The sequence below is a fragment of the Bubalus bubalis genome, chromosome 4 (assembly GCF_019923935.1).
Source record: "Bubalus bubalis isolate 160015118507 breed Murrah chromosome 4, NDDB_SH_1, whole genome shotgun sequence".
NCBI lineage: Eukaryota > Metazoa > Chordata > Mammalia > Artiodactyla > Bovidae > Bubalus > Bubalus bubalis.
In genome coordinates this window covers 91,749,280-91,776,432 of record NC_059160.1, presented here as the reverse complement: position 1 = coordinate 91,776,432, position 27,153 = coordinate 91,749,280, and the positions used below count along the sequence as shown (strand labels likewise).

The window sequence follows — 27,153 nt, the reverse complement described above, 5'->3', positions numbered from 1 at the left end:
CAAACTTATTTAGTTTTAACTGAAGGAAAATTGCTTCACAATATCTTGTTGGCCTCTGCCACACATCAACATGAATCAGCCATAGGTATACATGTGTCCCCGCCCTCTTTAACCAATCCCCCCACCCGTTCCCACCCCTCTAGATGCATTCTTTGCTTTTTTCCCCTTATTCTATGCCCCTATTCTCTGAGACTCTGTCTTTCAGTCCTTGTTTCCCAAATGAGCAAGTACAATTCCTGTCTCTATCTGATTTATATAAATATTGATTCCCAAAGCTAGAGAACTCCTTCCAGGAATAAGAAGCAAGCATAGAAGTCTGTAACACTTAGAGGGAAGACGAGCAACGTAAAGAGTTCTAACTGGTAAGTAAGAAGCCAAGATAACATGTACTGAGCACTCACTATTGTGCCAGGTAAGCCTCTAATGCTTTAAATATATGAACTCGTTCCATCCCTACAGTAATTCTGTGAGACAGGTACTGCTCCAGATAAGAGAAATGAAACAGAACTGTCCAAGATCAAACGGGGGCAGATTCCAGAGCCTGTGTTAACACTGACATTACAGCCTTACTCATCGAGCACATTAATTGGGAGCATTTCCTGCCACAAAGAAGTGAGTCAAGAGGTGACTAAAGTCTAGCATTAATTAGTCTCAAATGGAGGTGTTTCCCAGGTGCTAGAACCACACTGAAACGGCATGATTTTTCAGTCCCCCATTTCAGGGATGAGGGATCAGATTTTAGACATGTTAACTAATCTGCCCAAAGTCACACGGCTAAGAAGCAGCGGAGCTGGAACTGTTTGAGTCCCAAGTCCACGAGTCTCTTAACCTCTGCACTACATCTCTTCAGAAGAATTCGGGCATCGTTCCTCTCCCCACAGCACCCCCATGCTCCCCGGCCCGAGGTGTGCCCACTACGTTAGCCTTAAGGTTCCAAGCTTCTGCACACAGACCTATTTACGTAAATGACATGCAAACGCAAGTGAAATGTAACTTTTCATTTGCTGAAAATTCAAATAATGTCGGTGGCGGGGAAAGCGGATGGATCGCACTAACCCGGGGCTCATCAGATCCCGGGCCCTCTGAAGCCTCGAGGCAGGCGGGGGAGGAAGCGACTCCGGATGGAGAGTAAAGTGACAATCGGAGAAGGAAAAGCAGCCTTTCCTCCCGGGGGAGCAAGAGGCGGCCCGGCGGGCAGAGGGAACCTGCAGAGGGCGGTTTCTCTCCTCTTTTCCTGTCCCACCCAGTCGGCCGCCCCCACCCCACCCCCACCCCTACTCCCGCCGGCCTCGGCAGCTAACTCTGCCCGTCCCTGCGCGCTTCCTCAGCTCCGAGTCCCCGGCGGGTCCCCGCGCTGCCTGCGGTGCCCGCCCCCGTCGAGTTGAGAGGGACGCGCGGCGCCCGGCCGTCCCCGCCGCCTGTCCGACTGGTAAGGTGAGCACGCAGGGGAGGGGACTGCGCAGGGCGGGAGGGCCGGGCTCGCCGGGCGCCCACACTCACACCGCAGCCACCGCGGCCGCGGAGGAACTGAAACCCAGAGCTGCCGAACTTGGGCCTCTGCTGGAGCCTCCCGTCGCGGCGGCTCGGAACCGGTGCCCAGGACGGGCCGCCCTCGGAGCGCAGCAAGCCCTGCCTGGCGCGGTACAGGGGGCCGGGGCGGGGTCGGGTCGGGCCGGGGCGGGGGCCGCGAGCCCCGACGATCGTGGACGCGGCGTGGGCCCCAGGGTGTCCCAGTCTCGGCAGGGCCAGGTGGGGGGCGGGCCCGGGGGCCCGGCCAGCGGGGGTCGGTAGACCGCGTGGACGGCGCAGCGGACGACCGAGGGGCGCTGGGGGGCGGCGAGCCGGGCCCCGACAACCGGCCGTCTCGGACGGGCCGGCGGACGATTGAGGACCCTCCCTCCGGTTCCCCGCTCCTGGCTCCCCCAGCGGGGCCAGGTCCCTGCCCCCGCGCCGCCACAGAGCCTGGGCCGGGGGCCTGCCCTCCCTGCGCTCTCCTGACACCTAGTGGACGGCTCCCCCAACTCGCGGGCTGGGAGAGAGCCGGTGGTAGGGGGGGAACCTATTACCGCGCCTGGGCGATCCCGGGTCCGTTGCTAATTTGCAGACTCTACCTAACTTTCTCAGGCCTTGATAAACTTCCTAGGTAAACGTGGTGACCCAGTGAAGGGATCTCGGGATTGACGCTTAAAGGGGAAAGGGTGGATGGGGGGAGGCGAAGGGATTCAGGAAAACCTGGCACCAGAGGCTTTCTTGGGATTTCCGGTCGATTTCAGCCCCAGGCACGGGCCCACCCACCTCATGCTGGGCTCTGTCCCTTTTCCTACAGACCCGCACCTCCCTGCCGGTGCCCGATCACCTACCGCGATGACTAGCTTCCCAACCACGCCTCCTCCAGCAGGTAGGTGAGCGCCTCTCCCAGTTCAAGTCCCTCACCCCCAGCCCAGTTCCGAAATTCCCTGAGGCCTCAGCCCAAAAGGGAAGACTCTTCCACCACTCTCCACCTGCCTGACACCACAAAACCCGGGAGGAAGCCAAAGGCAACCTGACTGCACACGAGTACAGTTTGAATCTGGAGTTTCATGGACCTGGGCCCATTCCTGGTACCACGTAGAGCTTTGTGACCTTGAGTGAATTATCTACCTTCTTAGCGCCAGTCTCCTCATTTGTAAAATGGGGGAAATAGTACCTTAGGAGATTATCTGTGAGGGTGAAATGAGATAATCCATGTAAAACACTGAACACAGTGTCTGGTATCTAGTAAGCACTCAAAAACATGGGTTATTATTACTGGGTGCTTGTAAGACAAGTCCATCTATTCCTGGGAAGGAATTCTGCTTGTTTTTTTTCCCTCTGGCCCCCCGTTGTGTGGGATTCCCCAAATCTCTGCCATGTGGCGTTTTAGTTCCCTCACCAGGGACTGAACCTGGCCCCCTACAGTGGAGGCGCAGATTCTTAACCACAGGACCGCCAGGGAAGTCCCTCCGCCTGCTTTCTAATTCCACTCCTCTGATGATTCACTCCAGCATCAAAAACCCCTTGTTCCTGAAACTATTGTTAACCCTTGTTCCTCAAGCCAGTATCCCCTCTTCTTCTGCTTCACATTGAGAATGGAGTCCCGCCTTTCATTTCATAAACAAACTTAGCTGGACAAACTAAGCTTGTTTTCATTGCATGTTAATTAGGATGAGGGAAGAATGAAACCTTGGTTAGTCTGTATACTTTTGTTTTCATATATGGTCTCATCTGTCATTAGGATAGACATTCTCTGCTTTCTGTTGTGGAAACAAGTGAGTGAGAACCCCAGGGGAAGTTGAAGGCGCTGTCCTGTATGACTGGTGATGAACACAATGCAGATCTTTAGTTGTCTGCTGAGAGATAAGAAAAGGGAGAAATGGGTAACCAGCTAGATTAGTCAGTACAGGCTTCATGAGTGGGGAAGGGGATGAAGCACTGACGCTTGAAGGATGGGTGAGGTTTATACAGGCCAAGAGGGGTGCAGCAGGGATTCCAGACAAAGGCAGTGGCACCTCTTGTGAGCTGCAGAGCCTGTGCTTACCCTGGAGGGTATCCTGAGGGAGAAGACAGGGCCTCCAGAGTATACCTGCCTGTAGGGAAGAGAAGTGACGCTTGGCTGGCAGCTCAGGAATTAGAACTTGGGCAAAAGGAGAACTATATACATTCCTTTTTTTTTGAAGCTGCTGGTAAGATAAACATAATATAAATGCTAGCATTTTGATTATTTTTTGGCGTGTTGTTCAGTGCTGTCAAATATTGATTGACATTCACGTTGCTCTGCAATTATCACCACCATCCATCTCCAGAACTTTTCTCCTTCCCGAACAGAACCTCTGTATCTATTAAATAATAACTCTTCATTCCACTTGCCCCACAGCCCCTGGCTTCCACCATTATACTTTCGATCTGTTTGTATTTGACTAAGTGCCTAGTGTAAGTGGACTCATACAAAATTTGCCCTTTTGTGTCTGGCTTATTTCAGTTAGCATAACATTTCCGAGGCACAGCCAGATTGTAGCATTTGTCAGAATTTCCTTCCTTTTTAAGGCTGAGTAATATTATATACATATATATGTGTATAAGTACATCATTTTTTTATTCATTCATTCATCAGTAGATACTTGGCTTGCTTGGCTGTTGTGAATACTGCTGCTGTGAGCATGGTTTTACAAATCTCTCTCTGAGTCCCTGCTTTCAATTCTTTTGGATTTATACCCAGAAGTAGAATTGCAAAAATGTGTGGTAATTCTGTTTAACTTTTTGAAGACCTGTCATACTGTTTCCCAGCTGTACACTTCACATTCTTACCAGCAATGCGTAGGGTTCCAATTTCTCTACATCTCTACAACACTTGTTATTTTTTGATTTTTGATAGTGGCTATCTGAATGGGTGTGAATGGTATCTCACTGTGGTTTTGATTTACATTTCCCTAATGACTAGTGGTGTTGAACCTCTTTTCATGTGTTTATTGGCATCTGTATATCTTCTTTGGAGAAATGTCTGTTCAAGTCCTTGCCCATTTTTTAATTGTCGGGTTTTTTTTGTTGTTGAGTTGTATATTTACATTTTTGACCCACCAAATGACTTGAGTAGAGTGGTATTTTAGAACATACCATATAGTCCCCTACCCAGTGGGTCCAAGCAAATGTATTAATAAAGTTCCTAGGACAGAAATGGAAAAAATTCCACAGGGTGAGAGCTTGCACTGGGAAGAATGTGATCATTGAGGGCCTTGCATGTCTCTTCCTCACCTCCCTACCTATGCCCTCTCACATCCCTTTTCCTCAGTCAATCTGTAAAGTCCTCCCCAAGGAGGACTTTAAGAGGGTTGAAAGTGAGGGTCATATTGTAGCGTTCATGGGCCCTTAGCCCTTAGTGTGCCTTTATGGGCCCATTCCTCCATTTGAAAAAGGGAATATATTAAAAATTGTATTTTACAACTGTGTTGCTGTAAGGAAGAATATAATATCAATATAATAAAATCACTAATGATTATAATTAATTGATTGATATAACAATATTACAATGTCCTAGACATAAACATTCATCAATTTTTTCTTCTGATTTAAAAGAAGTTAAGATCATTAAAAAACATTTTCATGGGCCCCTAGAAGTATTGTGGATCCTAGCACGTTGCCTGTTGTACGTAGTGTGTAAGTTTCCCTCTTGGAAGGAGAGTGGAGTGGAACTTGGCATTGTGGGCTCGGCCCACCCCACCGGGTACAGCCCAATCCCTTGCCACCTAGTCACACTAGGTTGTCCTCACTCTAGATTAGACATTCAGGGTTTTTCATCATGCTTATTCTTCATCACAATCCTGTGAGCACTTATTAAAAATTTATTTTATCTATTTATTTTTGGCTACACTGGGTGCTCATTGCTGTGCACAGGCTTTTTCTACTTGCAGCAAGTGGGTGCCACTCTTTGTTGCCATGCACAGGCTTCTCTTTGCAATGACTTCTCTTGTTGCAGAGCATGGGCTCTAGTGTGAATGGGCTTCATTAACTGGCACACGGACTTAGTAGCCCTGAGGCATGTGAGATCTTCCCAGACTAGGGATCAATCCTGTGTCCCCTGCATTGACAGGCAGATTCTCAACCACTGGACCATCAAGAAAGTCCTGTGAGAATGTTTCATTCTCATTTTAAAGAAGCAAAAACTGAGGTTCAGAGAAGTTAAATGTTCAGAGGTTAAGAAACTCTCCCAAGATTAAGCAACTGATAATGGCTGCTGCTGCTAAGTCGCGTCAGTTGTGTCCGATTCTGTGCGACCCCAGAGATGGCAACCCACCAGGCTCCCCTGTCCCTGGGATTCTCCAGGCAAGAACACTGGAGTGGATTGCCATTTCCTTCTCCAATGCATGAAAGTGAAAAGTGAACGTGAAGTCGCTCAGTCGTGTCCAACTCCTAGCGACCCCGTGGACTGCAAATCAGGCTTCCCCGTCTATGGGATTTTCCAGGCAAGAGTACTGGAGTGGGGTGCCATTGCCTTCTCTGACTGATAATGGCAGAGGCAGGATATTGTGCCAAGTCTGATTTATTCTAAAGCCTGTATTCTTTCCATCATAGTGTGCTGTTCTCAGTCACTCCACCCCGTGGCCGGGGCACATGAAAAAGAAGGAAGAAGAAAGGAAGCAGAATTTCAGGGTGGGTTCCCATGGAAAGGCGAACTGGGGGAGCCGCCCTGTGCTGGGCAGGGCTAGAGCAAATAAGTAGGTTGGCAGACTCAGGTGGCAAAGGATCTGATGTCTCAGTGATAAGAGATTTAGCCCAGGAACAAGGACCACAAAGAAACCAACCAGTATCTAGGTTAACATTAACAAAAAAAAAAAAAAGGGTAGGTGAGCCAAATAGATCTTGAAGTTCATTTACTGTAGGTTAGGATTTGGGTTAGCCTCAAATCTCAAATCTTGTGGTCCTCAGCCCCAGGCCTCCCTCCTTAAAGAAAATCAGTGCTACAGTCTTTCCATGTCTAAGAAGGGAAGGAACAAAGAAGCATTCTTATTCCTTTGTTTGGAAGAGGAGACAGGAGAGAAATGGGATAAGAAAAGGACATCATGGAAGTAAACCATTCCTTCCACTTAATGCCAGGTTTCCTGAACTTAGTTTATTTCATTGTTGTTTTTTCATTACAAAGCTATTACATCCCCCTCAGGGAATAACCTTCTAGACTTCTCTCTCTGTGTGTATATATATGTGTGTGTGTTTATAGTTTTATTTTAACTTACTTTTTCTTTACAAACATGTAATCATATTGCACATACTGCCCTAGCAATGTGCTTTTTTTGTCTAACCATATATTCTGTTCCAGTAATTGCAGCTCTACCGCATTCTTTTTAACAACTGTGTACTATTTCCAGAATGAATGGCCTGTCATTTATTCAATCATTCCTCTGCTGATAGACGTTCAGATATGTGTCACTCTTGCAAACGGTGCTTCAGTGAACACCCTTCCATCCTGCAGTCAAGCTCTGAGAACCAAACCCAGTGGACAGTTCAACAAACTGTTCAGGCTGGAGTGAACAGGGATGGTTCCAGACTTTGGACAGAACCTTGAAGTGAGGAGACAAATTTGTAGCCTGGCCCAGCCAACCGCTGAGTGACGGGGGGCTGGTGGATGAAGCTTGCTGAGCTGCCTCAGTTTTTTGGCTTGTACGTAGTGATAACACCAACCCTAGTTACATCACATTCTTGGAGTGGAGATAAAATAGCGTATGTTTTGTGAGCTCTAAGTCACAAATATAGATTACCATTGTGATACTTGGGCTTCCCAAGTAGCGCTAGTGGTAAAGAACCCGACTGCCCATGCAGGAGGCATAAGAGACACGGGTTCAAGTCTTGTGTCGGCCCAAAGGCCCCAGCTCTATCACTCGAACATCCTGTGACCGTAGTCTGAGAAAAATTCTTCTGCATAGAATTGAGCTCATATTCTTCTTCTTGCCTTTTTTTTTTTTTTTTTGGCTACTCCAGGAGTTGGTGATGGACAGGGAGGCCTGGCGTGCTGCGATTCATGGGGTCGCAAAGAGTCGGACATGACTGAGCGACTGATCTGATCTGATCTGATACCACATGATGTGTAGAATCTTAGTTCCCTCACAAGGGATCCAACCTCTGCCCCATGTAGTGGAAGCTCAAAAGTTTTAACCACTGAACCACCAGGCAAGACCCTGATTTTTTTTTTAATTGAAGTATAGTTGATTTACAATGTTGTGTTTTGTTTCTGCTGTAAAGTGAACCAGTTCTATACACAAACGTATACCCAGTCTTTTTTTTTAGATTCTTTAAAATTTGTTATGTTTTTAATAGACATTTTATTTTGGAATAATGTTAAGTTTATAGAAAGGTTGAAAAAATAGTACAGTACCCTTTCAGTTCAGTTCAGTTCAGTCGCTCAGTCGTGTCCAACTCTTTGCGACCCCATGAATCGCAGCATGCCAGGCCTCCCTGTCCATCACCAACTCCCGGAGTTCACTCAGACTCACGTCCATCGAGTCAGTGATGCCATCCAGCCATCTCATCCTGTCATCCCCTTCTCCTCCTGCCCCCAATCCCTCCCAGCATCAGAGTCTTTTCCAATGAGTCAACTCTTCACATGAGGTGGCCAAAGTATTGGAGTTTCAGTTTTAGCATCAGTCCTTCCAAAGAACACCCAGGACTGATCTCCTTTAGAATGGACTGGTTGGATCTCCTTGCCCTAGTCAATCTAATTACATGGACCACAGCCTTGTCTAACTCAATGAAACTAAGCCATGCCATGTGGGGCCACCCAAGATGGGCGGGTCATGGTGGAAGAAGTCTGACAGAATGTGGTCCACTGGAGAAGGGAATGGCAAACCACTTCAGTATTCTTGCCTTGAGAACCCCATGAACACTATGAAAAGGCAAAATGATAGGATACTGAAAGAGGAACTCCCCAGGTCGGTAGGTGCCCAGTATGCTACTGGAGATCAGTGAAGAAATAACTTCAGAAAGAATGAAGGGATGGAGCCAAAGCAAAAACAACACCCAGTTGTGGGTGGGACTGGTGATAGAAACAAGGTCTGATGCTGTAAAGAGCAATATTGCATAGGAACCTGGAATGTCAAGTCCATGAATCAAGGCAAATTGGAAGTGGTCAAACAGGAGATGGCAAGAGTGAATGTCGACATTCTAGGAATCAGCAAACTAAAATGGACTGGAATGGGTGAATTTAACTCAGATGACCATTATATCTACTACTGTGGGCAGGAATCCCTTAGAAGAAATGGAGTAGCCATCATGGTCAACAAAAGAGTCCAAAATGCAGTACTTGGATGCCATCTCAAAAACAACAGAATGATCTCTTCGTTTCCAAGGCAAACCATTGAATATCATAGTAATCCAAGTCTATGCCCCAACCAATGACGCTGAAGAAGCTGAAGTTGAATGCTTCTATGAAGACCTCCAAGACCTTTTAGAACTAACACCCAAAAAAGATGTCCTTTTCATTATAGGGAATATATAATGCAATTTATATTCTGGACTGGAATGCAAAAGTAGGAAGGAAGTCAAGAAACACCTGGGGTAACAGGCAAATTTGGCCTTGGAATACAGAATGAAGCAGGGCAAAGGCTAATAGAGTTTTGCTGAGAGAACGCACTGGTCATAGCAAACACCCTCTTCCAACAACACAAGAGAAGACTCTACACATGGACATCACCAGATGGTGAACACCGAAATCAGATTGATTATATTCTTTGCAGCCAAAGATGGAGAAGCTCTATACAGTCAACAAAAACAAGACCAGGAGCTGACTGTGGCTCAGATCATGAACTCCTTATTGCCAAATTCAGACTGAAATTGAAGAAAGTAGGGAAAAGCACTAGACCATTCAGGTATGACCTAAATCAAATCCCCTATGATTATACAGTGGAAGTGAGAAATAGATTTAAGGGACTAGATCTGATAGACAGAGTGCCTGATGAACTATGGATGGAGGTTCGTGACATTGTGCAGGAGACAGGGATCAAGACCATCCCCATGGAAAAGAAATGCAAAAAAGCAAAGTGGATGTCTGGGAAGGCCTTACAAATAGCTGTGAAAAGAAGAGAAGCGAAAAGCAAAAGAGAAAAGGAAAAACATAAGCATCTGAATGCAGAGTTCCAAAGAATAGCAAGAAGAGATAAGAAAGCCTTCCTCAGCGATCAATGCAAAGAAATAGAGGAAAACAACAGAATGGGAAAGACTAGAGATCTCTTCAAGAAAATTAGAGATACCAAGGGAGCATTTCATGCAAAGATGGGCTGGATAAAGGACAGAAACAGTGCCCTCTAGTTACCTCAAATGTCATTCGGTACATTTGGCATCGATACAGAGAACCACAGTACATCTGTGAAGACCAACAAATTAACACTGGCACGATACTGTTAACAAACTACAGATTTCACTGAGATGTCACCAGTTTGAAAATTTGAATTTGAAGAGAATTCTGATAAAAGACTTCATATTTTCAAAAATTCTAACATTAAGACTGAGAAAAGTCTTGGAGGGTCAGCTAGTTCAGCTACCCTTTCTGAGCTGGAATTCTCTTTCCCGTTCCCCATGAAGCATCTCTCCCACTTTGCCCTTCATTCTCTGGGGGAGACACCCAACTCCCATTAGTTTATGCCAGTAGTCCTCTTGTACAAGTTGAGGTATTTGAAGACAGCACTCAAGTCCTAGTCCTTGCTTCCTGACCAGGTTTTCACTCTGAGCTTTCTCTTGCAAGCTTTCCTTATGTGATATGGTTTCCAAGTCATTCACTGTGTTGCCTGCTCAACTCAAAAACACCCAGACTCAACTCAGCAGCCTAGGAGTAGCACAGAGTGGGACTGCACTGCTGATACCATTATTAGAGGCCATATTTATATTCATGCTGCAAATTGCCAACACCCTCTGGATCATCAAAAAAGGAAGAGAGTTCCAGAAAAGCATCTATTTCTGCTTTATTGACTATGCCAAAGCCTTTGACTGTGTGGATCACAAGAAACTGTGGAGAATTCTGAAACAGATGGGAATACCAGACCACCTGACCTGCCTCTTGAGAAACCTATATTCAGGTCAGGAAGCAACAGTTAGAACTGGACATGGAACAACAGACTGGTTCCAAATAGGAAAAGGAGTGCGTCCAGGCTATATATTGTCACCCTGCTTATTAAACTTATATGCAGAGTACATCATGAGAAATGCTGGGCTGGAAGAAGCACAAGCTGGAATCAAGATTGCCGGGAGAAATATCAATCACCTCAGATATGCAGATGACACCACCCTTATGGCAGAAAGTGAAGAGGAACTCAAAAGCCTCTTGATGAAGGTGAAAGTGGCTTAAAGCTCAACATTCAGAAAACAAAGATCATGGCATCCGGTCCTATCAATTCATGGCAAATAGATGGGGAAACAGTGGCTGACTTTATTTTTCTGGGCTCCAAAATCACTGCAGATGGTGATTGCAGCCATGAAATTAAAAGACGCTTGCTCCTTGGAAGGAAAGTTATGACCAACCTAGACAGCATATTAAAAAGCAGAGACCTTACTTTGCCAACAAAGGTTGGTCTAGTTAAGGCTATGGTTTTTCCAGTAGTCATGTATGGATGCGAGAGATGGACTATAAAGAAAGCTGAGCAGAGAAAAATTGATGCTTTTGAACTGTGGTGTTGGAGAAGACTCTTGAGAGTCCCTTGGACTGCAAGGAGATGCAACCAGTCCATCCTAAAGGAGATCAATCCTGGGTGTTCATTGGCGGGACTGATGTTGAAGCTGAAACGCCAATATTTTGGCCACCTGATGTGAAGAGCTGACTCACTTGAAAAGACCCTGATGCTGGGAAGGACTAAGGGCCGGAGGAGAAGGGGACGACAGAGGATGAGATGGTTGGATGGCATCACGGACACAATGGACATGGGTTTGGGTGGACTCCGGGAGTTGGTGATGGACAGGGAGGCCTGGCATGCTGTAGTTCATGGGGTCACAAAGAGTCGGACACGACTGAGTGACTGAACTGAACTGAAAATAAGAGCAAGTTTTTAATATTTTAGGATTATAAAAGTCATTATCATTGTAAGAGATTTGAAAGATAAAGGAAAAGATATAGAAGAAACTAAAAGGCGTCCGAAATCCTGCCACCTCCCCGTTGCTTTCACTGCTTTGAGGTCTGTGCTTCCAGCGTCAGTGAGTTTCTACTGATCCCACTGTAAGTCTTTTATAGGTGCTGCCACTAAGCTGTGGCTCCCCCCTGCTTTATTTGTGAGTAGTTGATTTCCTGGACCTAAGAGCAAGGAGTCTGTTGAATTCTCATCTTGTTAAATGTGGCCCATTTCTCCAGTCATTTTTAATCTCTGTTTATCAACTTAGCAGTGGCTCCTCTGACTGTGTCTTTCACAAATTTGCCAAAACTTCCCTGGGTCTACTGGGGTCTGTATTTACCCGAAGGACACTAAACCCTTCCACACTAGGCCTGTGTGGAAGCCACCAATAAGGCAGAACACCAAAACAAAAGCTCTTGCAAAGAATTTGATATTTACTTTTTGGGAGGCCGTGCTCCCCGACTTGTGGGCTCTTAATTCCCTGAGCAGGGATTGCACCTGGGCCCTCAGCAGCACAGAGTCCTAGCCACTGAACTACCAGGGAGTTCCCTCATTTATGTATATTTTTAAAATATTTATTTTTATTTATTTAGCTGTGCTGGGTCTTAGTTGCGGCATGTGGGAATCTAGTTCCCTGACCAAGGATCAAACCCAGGCCCCCTGCATTGGGAGCGTGGAGTCCCAGCCACTGGACCACCAGGGAAGTCCCCCTCACTATTTTTAAAACATTAGCCAAAAAGCTAAGAGTTGTTACCATAAGGGGAAAATGTATTATTGGACTTTGTTATATCTGTCTTGTAATTTAACATTTTTATTTTGAATTACATAAAGGCCTTAATTTGGCCCTGGCATGGTCTGTCATAATAATATCAATTTAAAAAGAACTAAGGTCAAGTCCCAGCGGAAGAAGCTCTGTTTAGACTGGCATCACGCCATTCCTTGATGGCCAATTACTACCCCACTTAGCCCTTAATAAAGCCAGGCTGTGTTAGTCCACAGAGATATTATAAACACTCAATCATGTGTTTTCGGATGAGACGCTAGCTATTCAGGCAGCACCTTCAACTCCCCTAACCAACCCCCTCCCCATCCTTACTCTTAAGTTGATGACATGACCTTCTATTTTCTGGAGCAAATTAGAGTTCTCAGAACTACCGAAGGCTCCCCTGCCCCCATCTACATACTACCCGCCTCTGTGCCCATGTGCAGATTAATCACGAGTGATCTCTGCTGTCTGCAGCCAGTCCCTCCATCTGTGCACTGGATCCCATCCCTTCAAGGACCGTGGCTCCAGCCGTCAATTGTTCCCTCTCATCTGGGTCATTTGTATCCATACATAAACATACTGTCATTTCTCCCATCCAAAAAGCAAAAACAAAAAACTTGAACTCTCTTCCCCCCTCCAGCTATAGCTCTATTTCCCTGCTCACCTTTGCAAAAAATAAGAGAGTTTATATACTGCCATCAGTGCCTTTCCTTCCCTTTTTTTCTTTTTTCTAAAGTGCAATTGTAATTATTGACTTACACATTGTGTTAGTTTCAGGTGTACAGCAAAGTGGTTCAGTGATTTATTTATTCAGTAGATACTTATGTATCCTTTTTCAGGTTCTTTTCCCTTATAGGTTATTAAAAAATATTGAATATAGTTCCCTGTGTTATACAGTAGGTCCTTGTTGGTTAATTATTTTATAGATAGTAGCATGTATATGTCAGAGAAGGCAATGGCACCCCACTCCAGTACTCTTGGCTGGAAAATCCCATAGATGGAAGAGCCTGGTAGGCTGCAGTCCATGAGGTCACTAAGAGTCAGACATGACTGAGCAACTTCACTTTCACTTTTCACTTTCATACATTGGAGAAGGAAATGGCAACCCACTCCAGTGTTCTTGCCTGGAGAATCCCAGGGACGGGGGAGCCTGGTGGGCTGCCGTCTCTGGGGTCGCATAGAGTCGGACACGACTGACGTGACTTAGCAGCAGCAGCAGCAGCATGTATATGTTAATCCCAAGCTCCTAATTTCCCCCTTTACCCTTTGGTGACCATAAATTTGTTTTCTGTGTCTGGGTTTATTTCTGTTTTATAAATAAGTTCATTTTTTTTTTTAGATTCTACATATAAGTGATATCATATCATGTTTGTCTTTGTCTGGCTTACTTAGTGTGACAGTCTCTAGGTCCATCCGTGTTGCTGCAAATGGCATTATTTCATTCTTTTTATGGCTGAGTAATATCCTCTGTGTGTGTGTGTGTGTACGTGTGCACGCACCACATCTTCTGATCCATTCATCTGTCAGGTGACATTTAGGTTGCCTTTTCTTTTTTTCCTGGACCCACTGTAAACCAGGGATTTATACTCAGCACTTCACCCAACTTCTCTTGTCAAAGTTACTCATGACCTCTGCATGGCAAATCCTGGTAGTCCTTCTACTTGGTCTGTTTGGCTGCTACTCCTCAGCCTCCTAACCCTCCCTGGGCTCAGTCCGTGGTCCTCTTTGTCTGTACTTACTCTCTTGGTGATCTCATTCAGTCTCATGTTTGTAAATATGCTGGCTTTTTATTTATTTTTTAAAAACTATTTCTTCATGGCTGTGCTGGGTCTTTGCTGCTCTGACAGCTTTTCTCGCGTCGTGCCAAGTGGGCACTACTCTTGGCTGCAGTGCAGGGGCTTCTTGTTGCGGTGGCTTCTCTTGTTGCAGAGCATGGGCTCGAGGGTATGCAGGCTTCAGTAGCTGTGACTCCTGGGCTCTAGAGCACAGATTCTGAGTTGTTTTCTGCAGCATGCGGGATTTTTTCGGGCCAGGGATCGAACCTGTATCTCCTGCATTGGCAGGCAGATTATTTATTACTAAGCCACCAAGGAAGCCCTGTGCTGACTTTTTAAATCTCTAGTCCAGACCTCCTCCCCAGATTCTAGTTTTTCGTTTATTTATGGTTGTCCTAGGTCTTCGTTGCTTTGCTTGGGCTTTCTCTAGTCGCAGTGAGCGGGCGCCGCTCTTTAGTTGGGGTTCTTGGGCTTCTCACTGTGGTGGCCCCTCTTGTTGCAGAGCCCAGGCTGTAGAGCGTGGGGTCAGTAGCTGTGGAGTTGTCCCAAGGCATGTGGAATCCTCCCAGACCAGGGATTGAACCCATGTCCCCTGCACTGGCAGGTGGACTCCCAGGCACTGGACCATGGGGAAATCTCAGTTGTGGTTTTTGGGTTTTTTTTGGTACACCATGCAGCCTGTGGGATCTTGGTTCCCTGACCAGGGATTGAACCTGCACCCTCAGCAGTGAAAACTGTGGACTGCCAGGGAATTCCCCCCTCACCTTCTATAGGTGTTTATTTTACTCAAGTCACCTCCCTGGCCACCCCATTCACAGTCCAACTCCTGATTCCCCTTTCCTGCTTCTATTTGCTACATAGCACTAACCAAAGTCTAATGTGGTACAACCTTTACTTCTTTATCTGTTCATAGTCCATCTTCCCCCAATCAGGATGTAAATTGTATGACAAAATGGCTTTTTTTTTTTAATTGTGGTAAAATTAGACACAACATAAAATTTACCATTTTAAAGGATACAGTTTAATGGCATTATGTACATTCACATTGTTCTGCAGCTATCACCATTATCCATCTCTAGAACTTTCTTGTCATCCCAAACTGAAACTCGGTACCTGTTAAACAGTATCCCCTCATTCTCCTCTCCTCCCAGCTGCTGATAACCACTTTCTGTATCTATGAATTTGACTATTCTGGGTACCTCAAATAAGTAGAATCATGTGATATTTGTCCTTTTGTGACTGGCTTACTTCAGTTAGCATATCTTCAAAGTTCATCCATGTTGTAGCATGTGTCAGAACATCCTTCCTTTTTAATGCTTCATAATATTCCGTTGTGTGTGTGTGTATACACATACACATGTATGTGTGTATGTCGTGTCTGACTCATTGCAACTCCATGGACTGTAGCCCACCAGGCTCCTCTGTCCTTGGAATTCTCCAGGCAAGAATATGGGAATGGATAGCCATTCTCTTCTCCAGGGGATCTTCCCAATGCAGAGATCAAACCCAGGTCTCTTGCATTGTAGGCAGACTCTTTACCATTTGAGGCACCAGTTCAGTTCAGTCACTCAGTCGTGTCCAACTCTTTGCGACCCCATGAATTGCAGCATGCCAGGCCTCCCTGTCCATCACCAACTCCCGGAGTTCACTCAAACTCATGTCCATCGAGTCGGTGATGCCATCCAGCCGTCTCATCCTCTGTCGTTCCCTTCTCCTCCTGCCCCCAATCTCTCCCAGCATCAGGGTCTTTTCCAATGAGTCAACTCTTCACATGAGGTGGCCAAAGTACTGGAGTTTCAGCTTTAGCATCATTCCTTCCAAAGAACACCCAGGGCTGATCTCCTTTAGAATGGACTGGTTGGATCTCCTTGCAGTCCAAGGGACTCTCAAGAGGCTTCTCCAACACCACAGTTCAAAAGCATCAATTCTTCGGTGCTCAGCTTTCTTCACAGTCCAACTCTCACATCCATACATGACTACTGGAAAAACCATAGCCAGGGAAGCCCATATACATAACACACACACACACACATATAATTATGCCATCTTGTGTTTATCTGTTCATCTGTTGATGGACACTTGAGTTGTTTCACTCTTTAGTTATTAATGTGAATAATGCTGCTGTGAACATTGGTGTACAAAAAGCAGTCCCAATTCCTGCCTTCATTTCTTTTGGATAAATACCCAGAAGTGGAATTGCTGGATCATGTGATAATTCTATTTAATTTTTTTAAGGAACTATGAACGCATGAGATTTTGCCTGTTGTGTTCACTAATCTATAACCAAACTAATCTATAATCGAACAGAGGCTGGTCCAAAGTACACACTCCATAAATACTTGTTGAATTAACTTCTTAATTTCTCATTCTCTGGACAGTCTAAAAAGGCTGTGTGACTTGTCTGACCTAGCTTACTCCTAGTGGTCTCACACTAACTCTTAATGCTTGTGGTTTCAAGTTCCAAGACCCCCAAAGCAGTCCCTTATAACTTGTACTAGAATTTTGCTGGGAATGATATCAGTTTCCACCAGTTGTTTATAGAACCCACCCCATTCTGTGGCCCTTCGGGCTTCTGGCCCCTCTGTCTTTCTCAGAAGCTCCTGTGTCACCGATAGCTGTCCCATTTACATACCCTCTCAGTGCCCTTGACTGTCACTTAACTGAATCCCTTTTAGATTAGCCTGGTGCTTTTTGCTTCACTTCTCTTGAGCTCACTTCCCCATGTCACCAAGGCTCCTGCTACTCTTTTAGTGCAGAAATCATTCACTTTGACAGAAGACAGAGGCAAAAGGGGCTAAGAGAGTTCTAGTCTCTCTGTTACCTCCAATCTCTTAGCTTCAGTGCCAGACAGCAGACTTGTCCCATTTCCTTGTTTTTGCTCCAAATATAACACTTTTAAAATTGTCCTTCCAGTGTCCTTTGCCAGCTGGAGCTGTGTAGAGTTTCCTGACATGGTTCTCTAAGTTTCTGCTATTAGCTTTTATGTGCATTTTTTTTAAAGACTCACCTTCTGAAATCACGTTACTGGAAATGGGCTTACAGGAAATACAGAATTGGGACAGAACACTCAAAACTTATGTAACTTTGTAACAAGAACCCTAGAACTACAACAACAATCTGAATTAAAATATTAGCAGTCAAATCTCTGCTAACAGTTGAACCTCGAATCCTTGTCCGTCCTAGACCCCTGTGCCCTGGGGAGTGTGCTTCCAGCTAGATTAGAGGTAGGTTCCAGAGAGATGTCACTTCCAAGAAAGACTGTTTTCATCAAAATTAAAAATCTGATGTAGGATCTGCCTTCTTCTGGTGTTTTTTGCATAGAGATAAATAAAGGCAATGGCACCCCACTCCAGTGCTCTTGCCTGGAGAATCCCATGGATGGAGGAGCCTGGTAGACTGCAGTCCATGGGGTCGCTGGGGGTCGGACACGACTGAGCGACTTCACTTTCACTTTTCACTTTCGTGCATTGGAGAAGGAAATGGCAACCCACTCCAGTATTCTTGCCTGGAGAATCCCAGGGACGGGGGAGCCTGGTGGGCTGCCGTCTATGGGGTCGCATAGTGTCGGACACGACTGAAGCAACTTAGCAAATTTCGTATAGGGGTCTCCCTTCATCTGATGTGTTGTATAGAGGGAAAATTTTTTTACCACCTTCATTTCCATTTATTGCTTCACCAGATGGCTTAATATAAGTGGAAACCAACTGATACCTGCATCCAAGGAAGGTACTTATACTGAATTTTATGTTTCTTAAGGTCTTTCTCTATTGCTAAAACGTACTCTTTAGTTCATGGTACTAGTGGAAAAGAACCTGCCTGCCAATGCAGGAGCTACAGGAGACTCGGGTTTGATCCCTGAGTCAGGAAGATCCCCTGGAAGAGGCCATGACAACCCACTCCAGTATTCTTGCCTGGAGAATCCCATGAACAGAGGAACCTACCAGGCTACAGTCTGTGGGTTACAAAGAGTCGAACACGACTGAGCAACCAACACTTTCGGTTTTCACTCTTTAGTTGTAGAAAGCTTGAAGTTGTACATGAACCAGCATGACAGGTATCATTCTGATATCATTCCCTGTTCACCAGTCGCCTGTGAGCAAGGGCACATTAAAAGAGCAATCTTTGTCGAACAACAGTCTGTATTTGGTTGTGGTCCTCTGTTTCTGTTTTATTTTTCCTGTATTTGTCCATATCTTTTAAAGCTTTGCACTTTTGGAAATCTTGTTGTGCTACCTCATAGTTATCTTTCGCTACTTTTTCCTTTTTTTCCCTGTTGGAAAAAAGATGTTCCCTAGTGGTAGGAAGGTTTAGTATAAATAGCTTGCTTGGGGGACTTACCAGCTGTCCAGTGGGTAAGACTCTGTACTTCCAATACAGGGGGTGTGGGTTCAGCCCCTGGTCAGGGAACTAAGATCCCACATGCTGTGTGCTGTGGCCAAAAAAGTATTAAAAAAAAAAAATACCTTGCTTGGGCTTTGAGAGGGGTAGTCCTGGATTCAGATAGTGACTCCTTCCACTGTTCCTTCATGAGTAATACAGGACATGTCACAACTCTCCTTGGAGCTTTGGAGTCCGCATTAGCAAATAAAAACACCTCCTGTCAAATGACTGGTATTCTAAGGATTAATAATTATATGTAGGAAGTACCCAGCACTGAGTAGGGACTTAGTAAATGGCAGCTGTTAAAAATGGGATCATCTGCAGAATTTCCCACTATCCTGGGTGGAATCCCAAAGGTGTCAGACAAGATAGGAATCAGGCTCACTCCCTGTGCTCCAGTCACAATGGCCTTCACGTCCTCTCGTCTCAGAGCTTTGAGCAGGCTCTTCTCTCTGCCTAGGATGTACTCCATATCGCGCCCCTATCACCCTGGAAACTCTTACCCCAGCTTCAGCTTGCAGCTCAAATCCTGCTTCCTGAGGAGGCTGTTCTTGCCAGAAGACTATCTCAGCCCCTCTGCCACATGCTCACCTGCATGTTGCCTTTGCCACCTGTATCGCAGTTCTTAACTGTGAACTTGGTGTGGTGGAGGCTGAGCTCCGTGAAGGTAGATGGTGTCTCTTTGGCTCACCCCCAGTGTACCTGGCCAGAGAAGGCAATGGCAACCCACTCCAGTACTCTTGCCTTGGAAAATCCCATGAACGGAGGAGCCTGTTGGGCTGCAGTCCATGGGGTCGCTAAGAGTCGGAGACGACTGAACGACTTCACTTTCACTTTTCACTTTCATGCATTGGAGAAGGAAATGGCAACCCACTCCAGTGTTCTTGCCTGGAGAATCCCAGGGATGGGGTAGCCTGGTGGGCTGCCGTCTGTGGGGTCGCACAGAGTCGGACACTACTGAAGCGACTTAGCGGCAGCAGCAGCAGTGTACCTGGCACTTACCTGGCAGAAGGTGAGACTTAATGAGTGCTACTATTCCTATTTGGGCTTCCCTGGTGGCTCAGCAGTAAAGAATCAGCCTGCCAATGCAGGAGACCCAGGTTCAATTCCTGGGTCAGAAAGACCCCCTGGAGGAGGAAATGGCAACCCACTCCAGTATTCTTGGGGAACTCCATGGACAGAGGAGTCTGGTGAGCTGCAGTCCATGGGGTGGGAAAGAGTCAGACACAACGTAGCAACTAAACAACAACTATTATCCAGTGCATGTTGAGATGCCTCTTATGGGTGCTTCCAGGGTCAGTCAGACTATTTTCCCTGGGATATCTCTGTTCCACAGTAACGTTTCGTTTTTGTTTTTTTTTTTCTTTTAAATAGACATTGAAAGAAATGTCTTGTCAGCAGGAATGGAAATTTTTGTTTACTTTTTACTGCATTTATATATTTATTTTGGCTGCGGTGGGTCTTCACTGCAGTGTGCAGGCTTTCCCCAGTTGCAGTAAGTGGGGACTCCTCTCTAGTTGCAGTGCAGTGGCTTCTCCTATGGAGCACGGGCTCTAAGGCCTGCGGGCTTCAGTAATTACAGCACAAAGGCTTAGTGGCCCCAGGGCATGTGGAATCTTCTGGGACCAGGGATCAAGCCCCTGTCTCCTGCATTGGCAGGTGGATTCCTAAGCACTGGACCACCAGGGGAGTCCCCAGTAATACTTCCTTAACTGTTACCTTTCAAACCCCTATGTGCTAAGCCACTTCAGTCATGTCCAACTGCTTGCAACCCCATGGACTATATAGCCCACGAGGCTCCTCTGTCCATGGGATTCTCCAGGCAAGAATACTGGAGTGGGTTGCCATGTCCTCCTCCAGAGGATCTTCCCAACCCACTTCAGTTCAGTCACTCATTCGTGTCCAACTCTTTGCAACCCCATGAATCGCAGCACACCAGGCCTCCCTGTCCATCACCAACTCCCAGAGTTCACCCAAACTCATGTCCATCAAGTCGGTGATGCCATCCAGCCATCTCATCCTCTGTTGTCCCCTTCTCCTCCTGCCCCCAATCCCTCCCAGCATCAGAGTCTTTTCCAGGGAGTCAACTCTTCACATGAGGTGGCCAAAGTACTGGAGTTTCAGCTTTAGCATCATTCCTTCCAAAGTACCCCCAGGACTGATCTCCTTTAGGATGGACTGGTTGGAACTCCTTGCAGTCCAAGGGACTCTCAAGAGTCTTCTCCAACACCACAGTTCAAAAGCATCAATTCTTCGGCACTCAGCTTTCTTCACAGTCCAACTCTCACATCCATACATGACCACAGGAAAAACCATAGCCTTGACTAGACGGACCTTTGTTGGCAAAGTACTGTCTCTGCTTTTGAATATGCTATCTATGTTGGTCATAACTTTCCTTCCAAGGAGTAAGCGTCGTTTAATTTCATGGCTGCAGTCACCATCTGTAGTGATTTTGGAGCCCAAGGAAACAGTCTGACACTGTTTCCGCTGTTTCCGCATCTATTTCCCATGAAGTGATGGGACCAGATGCCGTGATCTTAGTTTTCTGAATGTTGAGCTTTCAGCCAACTGTTTCACTCTCCTCTTTCACTTTCATCAAGAGACTTTTTAGTTCCTCTTCACTTTCTGCCATAAGGGTGGTGTCATCTGCATATCTGAGGTGATTGATATTTCTCCCGGCAATCTTGATTCCAGCTTGTGCTTCTTCCAGCCCAGCGTTTCTCATGATGTACTCTGCATATAAGTTAAATAAGCAGGGTGACAATATACAGCCTTGACGTACTCCTTTTCCTATTTGGAACCAGTCTGTTGTTCCATGTCCAGTTCTAACTGTTGCTTCCTGACCTGCATATAGGTTTCTCAAGAGGCAGGTCAGGTAGTCTGGTATTCCCATCTGTTTCAGAATTCTCCACAGTTTCTTGTGATCCACACAGTCAAAGGCTTTGGCATAGTCAATAAAGCAGAAATAGATGTTTTTCTGGAACTCTCTTGCTTTTTCCATGATCCAGTGGCTGTTGGCAATTTGATCTCTAGTTCCTCTGCCTTTTCTAAAACCAGTTTGAACATCAGGAAGTTCATGGTTCACATATTGCTGAAGCCTGGCTTGGAGAATTTTGAGCATTACTTTACTAGCGTGTGAGATGAGCACAATTGTGCGGTGGTTTGAGCATTCTTTGGCATTGCCTTTCTTTGGGATTGGAATGAAAACTGCCCTTTTCCAGTCCTGTGGCCACTGCTGAGTTTTCCAAATTTGCTGGCATATTGAGTGCAGCACTTTCACAGCATCATATTCAAGGATTTGAAATAGCTTCACTGGAATTCCATCACCTCCACTAGCTTTGTTTGTAGTAATGCTTTCTAAGGCCCACTTGACTTCACATTCCAGGATGTCTGGCTCTATCTAGGTCAGCAATTACACTATCGTGATTATCTTTGTGGTGAAGATCTTTTTTGTAGCGTTCTTCTGTGTATTCTTGCCACCACTTCTTAATATCTTCTGCTTCTATTAGGTCCATACCATTTCTGTCCTTTATCGAGCCCATCTTTGCATGAAATGTTCCCTTGGTATCTCTAATTTTCTTGAAGAGATCTCTAGTTTTTCCCATTCTGTTGTTTTCCTCTGTTTCTTTGTATTGATCGCTGAGGAAGGCTTTCTTATCTCTCCTTGCTTTCTTTGGAACTCTGCATTCAGATGGTTATGTCTTGCCTTTTCTCTTTTGCTTTTCGCTTCTCTTCTTTTCACAGCTGTTTGTAAGGCCTCCTCAGACAGCTATTTTGCTTTATTGCACTTCTTTTCCATGGGGTTGGTCTTGATCCCTGTCTCCTGTACAATGTCACGAACCTTCGTCCATAGTTCATCAAGCACTCTATCTATAAGATCTAGTCCTTTAAATCTATTTCTCACTTCCACTGTATAATCATAAGGGATTTGATCTAGGTCATACCTGAATGGTCTAGTGCTTTTCCCTACTTTCTTCAATTTAAGTCTGAATTTGACAATAAGGAGTTCATGATCTGAGCCACAGTCAGCTCCCGGTCTTGTTTTTGCTGACTGTATAGAGCTTCTCCATCTTTGGCTGCAAAGAATATAATCAATCTGATTTCAGTGTTGACCATCTGGTGATGTCCATGTGTAGAGTCTTTTGTGTTGTTGGAAGAGGGTGTTTGCTATGACCAGTGCGTTCTCTCGGCAAAACTCTATTAGCCTTTGCTTCATTCCATATTCTAAGGCCAAATTTGCCTGTTACCCCAGGTGTTTCTTGACTTCCTTCCTACTTTTGCATTCCAGTCCCCTATAATGAAAAGGACATCTTTTTTGGGTGTTAGTTCTAAAAGATCTTGGAGGTCTTCATAGAACCGTTCAACTTCAGCTTCTTCAGCGTTACCAGTTGGGGCATAGACTTGGATTACTGTGATATTAAATGGTTTGCCTTGGAAATGAACAGAGATCATTCTGTCATTTTTGAGATTGCATCCAAGTACTACATTTTGGACTCTTTTGTTGACCGTGATGGCTACTCCATTTCTTCTAAGGGATTCCTGCCCACAGTAGTAGATATAATGGTCATCTGAGTTAAATTCACCCATTCCAGTCCATTTTAGTTTGTTGATTCCTAGAATGTCAATGTTCACTCTTGCCATCTCCTGTTTGACCACTTCCAATTTGCCTTGATTCATGGACCTGACATTCCAGGTTCCTATGCAATATTGCTCTTTACAGCATCGGACCTTGCTTCTATCACCAGTCACATCCACAACTGCGTGGTGTTTTTGCTTTGGCTCCATCCCTTCATTCTTTCTGGAGTCATTTCTCCACTGATCTCCAGTAGCATATTGGGCACCTACTGACCTGGGGAGTTCCTCTTTCAGTATCCTATCACTTTGCCTTTTCATAGTGTTCATGGGGTTCTCAAGGCAAGAATACTGAAGTGGTTTGCCATTCCCTTCTCCAGTGGACCACATTCTGTCAGACCTCTCCACCATGACCCGCCCATCTTGGATGGCCCCACACGGCATGGCTTAGTTTCATTGAGTTAGACAAGGCTGTGGTCTGTGTGATCAGATTGACTAGTTTTCTGTGATTATGGTTTCAGTGTGTCTGCCCTCTGATGCCTCTCGCAACACCTAACCGTCTTACTTGGGTTTCTCTTACCTTGGATGTGGGGTATCTCTTCATTGCTGCTCCAGCAAAGCGCAGCCACTGCTCCTTACCTTGGAGGAGGGGTATCTCCTCATAGCCACCCCTCCTGACGTTGAACGTGGAGTAGCCCTCCAGCGCCTGCACAGCCACTGCTTCTTGAACCCTGGGATCAAGCCAGTCTCTTAAGTCTCTTGCATTGGCAGGCGAGTTCTTTAGCACTAGCGCCACCTGGGGAGCCCCTATAGTAAAATGCTGACTAGGAGAAAACTGAAAGGCTTCCTGACTTCTTATGGAAACGGAAGCCTGGGTAGTGACTTTTTAGAAGTGGGACTTCCAGGCTCTGAAGGACAGATAGACCAATATAGCAGGAGGAGGTATGGGATATATTTTAGGATAGGAGAGGCCTTATTTCAAAAACTTTGAAATTGCAAGGCCTACTCTGAAAGTGAAGAAAAGGGTTTTAATGAGGGAAGGAGAAATGTTTCATTATTTTAAAAAAATGTTTACAAAGAGTTTGTAAGAACATTAAAGAAATGCATGTGCTGTATAATATAAATACACGTACACATATATGCATTCATTATTTGATCTCATTTATGTAAACATGTATATTCCTAACAATAACATACCCTATTGAATTACTACATGTCACAACAATCCTATAAAGTAGGTACTGTTATCACCAGTTTGCAAATGCACAGATGGGTTAGGTAATTTTCCAAAAATGACACAGCTAGTGAAAGACAGAGGTCAGATTTGAGCCTTGCGGGTATATATGTATATATGTTTGTATGTGTGTATTTTTTTTTTTTTGCCAGGCAGTGCAATTTATAGAATCTTAGTTCCCTGACCAGGGATCAAACCCCAGGCCCTCAGCAGTGCAAATGCAGAGTCCTAACCACTGTACCACTAGGAGATTCTAGAGCCCATACTCTTAACTACTATGTTAGACAGAGAGGAATCTATCAAAATGTTCATTGTGGTGGTTTGTTTTCTCCTTTGTTCTCCAAGTTTTTCTATACAGATATCCTATAAGAGTTAAATGATGAAAGTTTGAATAGGGAAGAAGGGGGGGTGGTGAAATTGAAGGATAAATATGTTTTAGAACAAAAGAATCCACCCTATTTCCTTTTCCACTTTGTTAAATTTTCCAGAACTGATGGCTACCACAATTCTACAGGCCACTGAGGCCCTGTCTCCGGAAGCTGAAGCCAGCACAGCTCTCATTGCAGGTAACAAAGACTCTGAGTCAAATCCAAGGGGCCTTCTGAGCTCAGGGGCCCTCTTGCTCCAAAGACAGCCAAGAAACCAATGTGATGGATTAAGATTCTCCCTATACAGAACAGCACCACAAACTAGAGACTGAATCTATTAGTTGGTTCACTTTGGCATGTAAGTTATGTTACACAGACATAGAGGCTTCACATCAGAGGCACTGCCAGTAATTGAGAGGTTGGGAGGTGGCCACAAATAGATGCGCTGCCTATGGGTGCTGCAGTCGGGTGTGGGGGTAGGGATGAAGACGTGTGTGGTTTGTTGAGTGGTGAGAAAGAGGATGGGAGGGATCAGAAACCCCTACAGGAGGCTATGGATTTAAAGACTCTTCCTGTTGGGATAAGCGATTTCCTGTTTCCCTCCTTCCTGTTTCTATCATAATCATCAGGAACTAGTTGAGCAGGAGTACATTTTGACAGAAATCAAAAGTCCTTAAGCCCAAGAAGACTCCGGATATCATGTGCTGAGGAAGTTGGGCTTGGTGGGAGAATATGGACTTAGACGCTAGTTAACAGCATGAGGCTCCTCATTACGAGTGAGGGAATCGTCTAAAGCAGGGGACCCCGTGAGTTACTGAGACGCCCGAATCCTGAAACATGTCTGCATTTTCCCTCTCCTTTCCAAGTTGTTATCACCGTGGTCTTCCTCACCCTGCTCTCAGTCGTGATCTTGATCTTCTTTTACCTGTACAAGAACAAAGGCAGCTACGTCACCTACGAACCCGCAGATGGCGAGCCCGGCGCCGTTGTCCTGATGGAGAATGACTCAGCCAAGGGCAGAGAAAAGGAAGAATATTTCATCTAATGGTTCCCAGGCCCCCAGGAGCTTATCCAGGTTCCAGTGCTATCACACTATTTATTAGGTTAAAGTTTTACCTGAAACCGGTGAGAAGCATCAATTGATATGGGTAGACCTGAGCTCCTTTCAGGACATGGGCCTAAATGCCAGCATCACCAACACCATGGACCGGGGACACAAAGCTAGCTGCTCACGTCTCTAGCCAGGCCTCTGTCACACAGCTTCTGACTGATGAGTGAGATGGCGCTGGGCTGGCAACACTGGAGTATATGCCCAGGCATCTTCACTTTTTCACAGGTTGAAGGGAAGAAGAGAGTTGGGGGTCACTGGATGCTCCTCTGTCCCTTACCTGGTCACCTAGTAACAAGCCAAGTGGAAGTAGTATCCTCAGTTCTTCCCAGAGGCAGACCACAAGGAAAGGCCGGGCCAGGAACTGTGGAGACCTCCCTCCTGATGAACATGCCACATCCCTTAATCTGAGCCCTTCCTTTCCTTATCCCCCAACGATCCAGACATATGCTATTTTTATTGGAATTAAAATCGTTTATTGATACAGAAATCAGGTTCTCATGTGCAAAAAAATCACCATCTTTATACTTTGACTTATCTTTGCTGGAACTTTTGTGACAGTTTGCTCTGTCGTTTTTGTTCAGTCTCTCAATCTTGTCCGACCCTTTGCGACCCCATGAACTGCAGCATGCCAGGCTTCCCTGTCCTCTATCGCCTAGAGTTTGCTCAAATTCATGTCCATTTTTTGCTTACTCAACTCTTACCTGTGTTCTCTCCCAAGCAAAGGGGGCCCCAGGGAAGTTTCAGAAGTTCCCAGAACAGTCTCAGGTTTGCAACAGAGATGGTCCTGGGAAGTTTGTCCTAGAAGAGGGTCACTAGAAATAGACCCTGGGAGATGAGTTGTTTAGCCTCCATCCTGGCAAGGGCCAGTATGTCCCTGATCCGTTCTGTGTACACACAGAGGGAACCAGGAACAACCCGTGACTTTTCCCACCAGTGCCCTTTCTATCTCATTTCATCCATCTCAAAATGAGGCATATTTAAAAGGTACAGCGTTTTGGTAGAAATCATTAACTCTCCATGCATTGTTTACTTTGGAATTAAACTAAACCTCCTTCAAGGTCTTAACTATACTGCGTTCATTTTTCAAGCTCAAGTCCACCCAAGGTAAGACCCAAGAGTTGAGAAATTCATCTTAGCAACTTATATTCCAGTTTTCAGCATTTCTCCAAACAGAATTTTGGAAAAACCGAAGATCACGCTCAACTTACAACTTAACAAGTTGTCAAACTAAAAAAACATTTTCCTCAAGTCAAACTTAAGGACAGGAGGAGACTCCTCCAAATGAGGAGACTCAATTGTTCCCTTATTTCTAAGTTTATGTTCTGAATTCCTCTGGCCTAATAGGCTTTTAAG

The 27,153-nt window shown here is 45.5% G+C and overlaps 1 protein-coding gene across 1 annotated transcript; it reads left to right on the top strand.

Moving 5' to 3' along the window:
* The first annotated feature begins 1,458 nt into the window (after positions 1 to 1,458).
* Positions 1,459 to 26,865, top strand: LOC102400977 (small cell adhesion glycoprotein). Its single transcript, XM_044941753.1, has 5 exons — positions 1,459 to 1,641; positions 2,327 to 2,398; positions 19,525 to 19,527; positions 24,810 to 24,887; positions 25,556 to 26,865. The coding sequence occupies exons 2-5, from the start codon at positions 2,365 to 2,367 to the stop codon at positions 25,732 to 25,734; spliced, it is 294 nt and encodes a 97-aa protein (XP_044797688.1). The 5' UTR covers positions 1,459 to 1,641; positions 2,327 to 2,364; the 3' UTR covers positions 25,735 to 26,865.
* Positions 26,866 to 27,153: the final 288 nt, after the last annotated feature.

Excerpts from the sequence above, each read along its gene's own strand:
- LOC102400977 (XM_044941753.1), top strand. The coding sequence starts at position 2,365 with ATGACTAGCTTCCCAACCACGCCTCCTCCAGCAG. Across the intron at positions 24,888-25,555 it reads CAGCACAGCTCTCATTGCAG|TTGTTATCACCGTGGTCTTC; the intron begins GTAACAAAGACT and ends CTCCTTTCCAAG.